General features: G+C 39.8%; 1 protein-coding gene across 1 annotated transcript; it reads left to right on the forward strand.

Moving 5' to 3' along the window:
- The first annotated feature begins 3,052 nt into the window (after window positions 1-3,052).
- GPR151 (G protein-coupled receptor 151) lies at window positions 3,053-6,111 on the forward strand. The gene has a single exon (XM_008014857.3). It carries the CDS (start codon window positions 3,132-3,134, stop codon window positions 4,389-4,391), a length of 1,260 nt encoding a protein of 419 aa, XP_008013048.3. The 5' UTR covers window positions 3,053-3,131; the 3' UTR covers window positions 4,392-6,111.
- Window positions 6,112-7,733: the final 1,622 nt, after the last annotated feature.

Raw genomic sequence — 7,733 nt, forward strand, 5'->3', positions numbered from 1 at the left:
TGGACTTCCCAGGCTCCAGAACTGTGAGAAATAAGCTTCTGTTGTTTAAGCCACCAGTTTATAGGATTTTGTTATAGCATCCTGCATGGACTAAGACAAATGGAGTAATGAGGATTGCCGAGGGCGAGAATTCCTTTTTGCTACAAGCACATAATCTCACTTTGATTATTGTGGTTAATGATAATCTAGGAAGAAAACTTATTTGTAATTCTCAAATCATTCAGAAAATTATAATACATATTTATATATGTGTGTATGTACATTTATATGTGTATATACAAAGAGAGAGGGGGAAAAAAGCAAATGTGGCAAAATATTAGTAATTGGTGAACCTGGGCTGGTGCAGTGGCTCATGCCTGTAATCCCAGCACTTTGGTAGTCTGAGGCAGGCAGATCACTTGAGGTCAGGAATTTGAGACCAGCCTGGCCAACATGATGAAACCCTGTCTCTACTAAAACTACAAAAAAAAAAAAAAAAAAAAAAAAAGCCAGGCATGGTGTGTTGCACACTTCTAGTCCCAGCTACTAAGAGGGCTGAGGCGGGAGGATCGCTTGAACCCATGAGGCAAATGCTGCAGTGAGCCAAGATTGCGCTACTGCACTCCAGCCTGGGCGACAAAGTAAGACTCTGTCTCAGTAAATAATTAATTGGTGAACTCAGATGAAGTGTATAGGGCAATACATTTGCAATTATTATTTTTCTATTTTTTGAGACAGAGTCTCTGTCTGTCACCCAGGCTGGAATGCAGTGGGACCATCTTGGCTCACTGCAACCTCTGCCTCCCAGGTTCAAGTGATTCTCCTGCCTCAGCCTCCCAAGTAGCTGAGACTACAGGCACGTGCCACCGCACCTGGCTAATTTTTGTATTTTTTAGTAGAGATGGGGTTTCACTACGTTGGCCAGGCTGGTCTCGAACTCCTGACCTCAGGTGATCCACCCGCCTTGGCCTCCCAAAGTGCTGGGATTACACGTGTGAGCCACCGTGCCCGGCAGCAATTATTTTTAAATAAAAAGTTAAAATAAATTTCCCCCAAAAGAGTGGAGAAAGTTCATTCTCATTCAGTCTGCTTTGTCTCTAGCTGGAGCACCAGGAGATGCTTCCCTGAGTCAGTACCAATAGATTTGGGAAGTACCACATGACAGTCTTTAGTTTCCCTCAATTGTCTATTAAGAATCAAATTTCCATGGTATTAAAGGTGGCTTGAACCCATTTAGCTTTTTGTCTTATACAGCTTCGGGAGCCTTGAATATCATCATCTCGAATAGATAAGCCACAATGTGAAGTAGTATATTTGTTCCTTGATTCTGAATGAATCTCTTCCACATACATCAAGTGGAACTACCTTCCTCATAGTCTTTAATCTGCAAAACGTTACTCTGCTCCCTCCCCCACTTTCTTCCCTGTAAGACGGTGTGGGCCTCTTCACATCCAAAAGTGATGCTTGTTGAGACTTGAGGATATTTCATCCTTAAGTAGTTACTGGGAGTTACTGTGCCTTGCTGGAATAAAGTGTTGCCCCAATTTACTGTTCTATAGGAACAACTACTTCCCAGAGGTCAAAGGAAGGAAAGCAAAAGGAAATAGAAATTTGAACAAAGAAATCCAGCACCACTGACCACTGTCCCAATAGCTATACTGATCAGCACTTATTTATTGATTTCTAGGACACTGAAGAATTTTAAAACGTTAGACCCTTCCTTAGTTGGGAAAAACTGATGAAAGCACAGTACTAGAATCCAGAGGTCTGAATGCAGCAGCATACTCTCCTGTATATCATGCTTTAGCTTTTCTGACAAGCCACACTCAATGTAGCATGTATCTTCATATCAACCTCCAAACACCATTCTCTGAACATTTCGAGCTCCTCTAATCCCCCAGAGTATCCATTGCTTATTTTAAAATTTCAGGGTTAGTTCTACCAAATCATCTTATCTGAGAATTTTTTATTTCTAGAGACAGAGGATCACTCTGTCTCTAGACAGAGTGTGTACGCCATCATGCCTGACTGTTTGTTAGAGGTGGGGGCAGGGGGTCTCACTTTGTTGCCCAGGCTGGTCTCGAACTTCTGGCCTTAAGCAATCCTCCCGCCTCCACCTCCCCAAATTCTGGGATTACAGGCACGAGCCAGTGTGTCCAGCCCAAAATTATTTTTACCAACTTTAAAATATAATTTTTAAAAAATCTTAAATGCCTTCCACATAGACATTGTTGATTTTTCTTTCATTTCTCTTGTCATGGTAAATCCTCTAGGAATGCTCTCTGAAAAGCAGCTTAATTCATCATGCAGTTGCCTTCATCACCATCACTTGTTGAAAAGTCTTATTAGTATGTAAAGCAGTTCTAATTTGGAGCTCTAAAATTACCTCTAAAAACTCACAATAAACTGAGAGTCATCCATAATTAGATTTTTTTTAATAGGACTTCTAACTTGTTTTCATTATCCAGCTGTTTGATCTCAGCCAGCTGTTGATGGGACTGAGGTGGTTGTAAGGGTTGGGGAAAAGAAGAGGAAGCTCATCTCTGCAGAGTGGGTGGGGGAAGCTTTAGTTCTGTTTAAAACACTGGTTCTCAAAGTGTGGTCTCCCACCCTGCAGCATCAGAGTCTCATGGGAACTTGTTAGAAATGATTTCGTGGGTCCTACTCCAGACCCACTGGATCAGGCCATCAGGTGAAGTTCAAAGAACTTGGTTCAGATGTAGTGTTCACTAAATTACAGGCTGCAGTCAAGATTTTAGGAACAGCTGGTTGAAACTAATTGCCTTCACTGGCTCTAGTGACCCCCAAGGAAATACGCCACTTATATGTATGTTCTCTTCATTCATCATTTATGGGTATATTTGTATTACTCCACAGGGCTGACGATTTGGTATTAGACTTGCTAATGAGCAGCAGCCATGTGGTCCTGCTATCTGACAGTCAGTACAGTCACAAGTATATTGTATGCAGCAGAGAAGAGCTTAACAGCCAGCCTCCTTCCACATTCTGCTCTCAGGAAATAAGCAAGGGGAGGATCCAGAGGTGTCATTTGACACTGACGACGCAGTACTTATTTCCTATGCAAAAGAGCCCAGGCAGGAAGACAAACCTAAATAAGAAGCTAACTTCTGTAAGAAGCTGTGAAAAGAGTGATGCTGGCAGCTGCCTTTGCAGACTCTAACTCCAGCAGCATGAATGTGTCCTTTGCTCATCTCCACTTTGCCGGAGGGTACATGCCCTCTGATTCCCAGGACTGGAGAACCATCATCCCGGCTCTCTTGGTGGCTGTCTGCCTGGTGGGCTTCGTGGGAAACCTGTGTGTGATTGGCATCCTCCTTCACAATGCTTGGAAAGGAAAGCCATCCATGATCCACTCCCTGATTCTGAATCTCAGCCTGGCTGATCTCTCTCTCCTGCTGTTTTCTGCACCTGTCCGAGCTACAGCATACTCCAGAAGTGTTTGGGATCTAGGCTGGTTTGTCTGCAAGTCCTCTGACTGGTTTATCCACACATGCATGGCAGCCAAGAGCCTGACAATCGTTGTGGTGGCCAAAATATGCTTCATGTATGCAAGTGACCCGGCCAAGCAAGTGAGTATCCACAACTACACCATCTGGTCAGTGCTGGTGGCCATCTGGACTGTGGCCAGCCTGTTACCCCTGCCAGAATGGTTCTTTAGCACCATCAGGCATCATGAAGGTGTGGAAATGTGCCTCGTGGATGTACCAGCTGTGGCTGAAGAGTTTATGTCAATGTTTGGTAAGCTCTACCCACTCCTGGCATTTGGCCTTCCATTACTTTTTGCAAGCTTTTATTTCTGGAGAGCTTATGACCAATGTAAAAAACGAGGAACTAAGACTCAAAATCTTAGAAACCAGATACGCTCAAAGCAAGTCACAGTGATGCTGCTGAGCATCACCATCACCTCTGCTCTCCTGTGGCTCCCCGAGTGGGTAGCCTGGCTGTGGGTATGGCATCTGAAGGCTGCAGGCCCGGCCCCACCACAAGGGTTCATAGCCCTGTCTCAAGTCCTGATGTTTTCCATCTCTTCAGCAAATCCTCTTATTTTTCTTGTGATGTCAGAGGAGTTCAGGGAAGGCTTGAAAGGTGTATGGAAATGGATAATAACCAAAAAACCTCCAGCTATCTCAGAGTCTCAGGACATACCAGCTGGCAACTCAGAGGGTCTTCCTGACAAGGTTCCATCTCCAGAATCCCCAGCATCCATACCAGAAAAAGAGAAACCCAGCTCTCCTTCCTCTGGCAAAGGGAAAACTGAGAAAGCAGAGATTCCCGTCCTTCCTGATGTAGAGCAGTTTTGGCATGAGAGGGACACAGTCCCTTCTGTACAGGACAATGACCCTATCCCCTGGGAACATGAAGATCAAGAGACAGGGGAAGGTGTTAAATAGATTTAAGTTTCAAAGCAAAACAAATTGTGATTATTGTATTACTTGTACTGCTGCTTATCAATATTGCTGACTTTACAAACTGTAATACAATTATTACCATTAGGAATTACAAAAAGATTTCACAATCTACACTTTCCAAATGTGCAATGGGGTAAGTAGAGAACCATGTTAGGATAATTATGTTTCAGAATTAGAACCTGGCTTCCCAAACAATTTAAGTGTTGTGTAAAGATGTTGCTGTCAAAGTGATTAGATAGCCCGGCTATTCTGTCATTTGTTCACAATGGTTTCACTGGGTACCCCCTAGGACCAGCCCTGTAGTGGACCGGCTGGAGCCTGGAGTAGAGGTTCTGTCAAAGCTGAGCCCCTCTACCTTCAGTTTCATCCTGGACCTGCTAGTCCTAATTTTACCTACCAAATTGTATTTCACATAACCAAAGCTCAAAATCTACTTTCACTTGAGATTTTTAACACATTAATGATAAATTTTAGTTATCTTCATTTACTTAATAAATGTTAATTTACTTGATGAAAAGTCCGTATCATAATGTTCATGACTGAAGGTCAAAGAAAAAGAAATAGCACCTGATTCCAATTCTGGACCAATTTCAACCCATGGCTGGTTCTGGCTAAGTTTAAATAAATTCCAACTTATACTAAAGCCTGCTTCAGTGAACTTTTTAAAGCTACCTGAATGAGTCTTCAGTTTCTGGGAATTTTAGCAGCTTTCCAATGACTTTCAATAGTCTGATATGGGGGGAAAAAGTACTTTAAAAATGCCCTCTCTTCACTTCCAGAATGTGGGACAGTTATTTTTCTATAAGCAGAAATGTGTTCCTCTTAATATCTCCTTTCTCCCAAGATAAACCATGGTTAATGATATAGGTATAGATTACTCCTCAAATATAAATAGAAGATGGAGATGGTGATCTTTCTTGTTAATGGTACTAAACTTACCCTCACCCATAACGTTGAACTTGAACCCTACTCAACTTTTAAAATACTATAGGATTTCTAAGTTAAAAAAATAATCGAGTAACCTGAGAAAGAGATTGATGTCAAAAAGAGAAAATCCAACAAACACAAGACAGAATTTGGTTAAGAATACAAAATAAAAAGCATAAGGGCAATGCAGAAAGAAAAGCAGTAAAACTGTGCACCCAGACATATGGTAAAATTTGAGTAATAGGCAATAACCATTCATTTTATGGCAAGGTAAAACATACCCAGTAAAACATGATTATGATACATTTCTTCCCCTTTTAAGTATAATGATATTTGTCCATGATGCTTGATTACTTTGTTATGGAACTCGGGTATTTTCACTGAAAGGTTCCCTCAGAACAGAAAAATGCCTTTAGGGCAAACCAAGCAATGCAGAATCTGAAATATAAAGAATATGTTATGGAAAAAAAAAAAGATGTTGTTTTTTATGTTGTGTATGGGTTTCCGGATTCTTTGCTTTTTCATAAGTGGTCATAGTTTGCTTTTTAACACAGGAGGTAGGGCTATATTCTTTTTACTTCCTTCATTACAAATTTTATGTAAAGCTCATGTATTCAAATACAGTAAAATTTAACCCAAGAATCCAAAATATTGTTTTGTGATATGGTAGTTACAGAAAGGATTATCATTGTCTGTGATTATTTGAATTAATAGTTTTTATGTTCATTATATGTAGTAAACTTAGGATGTAAGCTTCCAGGGTTTGAAACTTTAAACTTGTAAAGAAATAAAAATAATTACATTTTACTTCAGATCGTTTCTGGAGATTTAAAGCTGTCTTTGTCTTGAATTATCATTCCAAAATCATTATTAGGAACAATGGAGCTTTATGGGGCTGTTTGACCTTAACACTGGAACATGTCTCAGAGTGAACTTATTTTCAGAGTTTGCTAACAAGCACCAAATCAAGATGCAGACACTGGAAGAAAGAGTAATCACAATGAACCTTTCATTAAGAACCTGATACACAAAGTAAGTCCTGACTTGATCCCTTAAAAAATCTGCTTAGAGAAGTTTGATTTGTGTCTTATCTGCTCAATCCCGGATACTTTTAAGATAAAAGTAGTAAATTAGAACAGATATCACCAAACTGTTTTCTTCTCACTTCTCTACTATGAGAAACAATGTAGTAAGTGGACAAACAATACTATGTGGAATTCAGAATAACAAAATAAGGCATTCTGAAAACTTTACCCTTGTGAGACAGTCATATTTATACATACTACATTATAGTTGTGCTCCTCTTGGCAAGCACTTCAGTTTCATTCCTCAGAGTACTTAAAAATCACTCAATGAACTTATAAAATGAACTTCAAAGAAAGAGAAAAAAGGAAACAAAAGAAGGCCAGGTGTGGTGGTTGACACCTGTAATCCTAGAACTTTGGGTGGCTGAGGTGGGAGAATGGCTTGAGGCTGGGAGTTTGAGACCAGCCTGGGCAACAGAGTGAAACCATTTCTTTAAAAAAAAAAAAAAAAAAGTCAGACATGGTAATGTGGTAATGCATTCCTGCAGTCTCAGCTACTCAGAAGGATCACTGAAACCAGGAGTTCAACGTTACAGTGAGCTATGATGGCATCACTACACTCCAGCCTAGGAGACAGAGAGATCCTTTGTACGAATTAAAAGAAAAAACATACCCTGTTTATCAACTTTATAGCTGAAGACCTTAGTCTGATCAATGCCAGGTTCCTACATACAGAGTTCACAAAATTTCTATGACACTTAATAGATTTAAGCTAAGAACTATATAACATGAATGTGAATGTGTGTGTCTGTGACTATACACACAACATACAAACACAGATCTGTTGGTATTCCTTCTTTCTAGGATTTGTTACAATCATAGTGGGTACAAGATAATGGAAAATAAATTATTCTATTAACATATATATTTTCTTAAACATTTATTTATGTAGCACTCTGAAGCGAGCAATCTATGAGGGGATAAAATAAAAAGATTCGTTTTCAACTCGGGAGGTAAAGCTAGATATATCAATTTGGAACCGATTCATGGTGTGATGCACCCATGTTGAAAGAATGCCAAAAAGGTGCAAACCATCATACAGTACAAAGGACAGAAACAAAAAAAACCCCAGCATCTTCTTGCTTTGAGGCAATAAGGCACTGCTAAAAGACTTGAGCACCAAAATGATTCTCTACAAATTCTTTCCTTTTTATACTGCAAATACTGATTATATTCAAACCTTTAAAAACTAGGTAATACTTAAGATTTAGAGTCAACTTACTTTGTGCGAAATTCTATTTGCTGCTTTTTTAAAAATCAGGTTAAAATAAGTTCTTAAAAATTAAGTAACAATAATCATATACAATACAGA

The sequence above is a fragment of the Chlorocebus sabaeus genome, chromosome 23, assembly GCF_047675955.1.
Source record: "Chlorocebus sabaeus isolate Y175 chromosome 23, mChlSab1.0.hap1, whole genome shotgun sequence".
Lineage (NCBI taxonomy): Eukaryota > Metazoa > Chordata > Mammalia > Primates > Cercopithecidae > Chlorocebus > Chlorocebus sabaeus.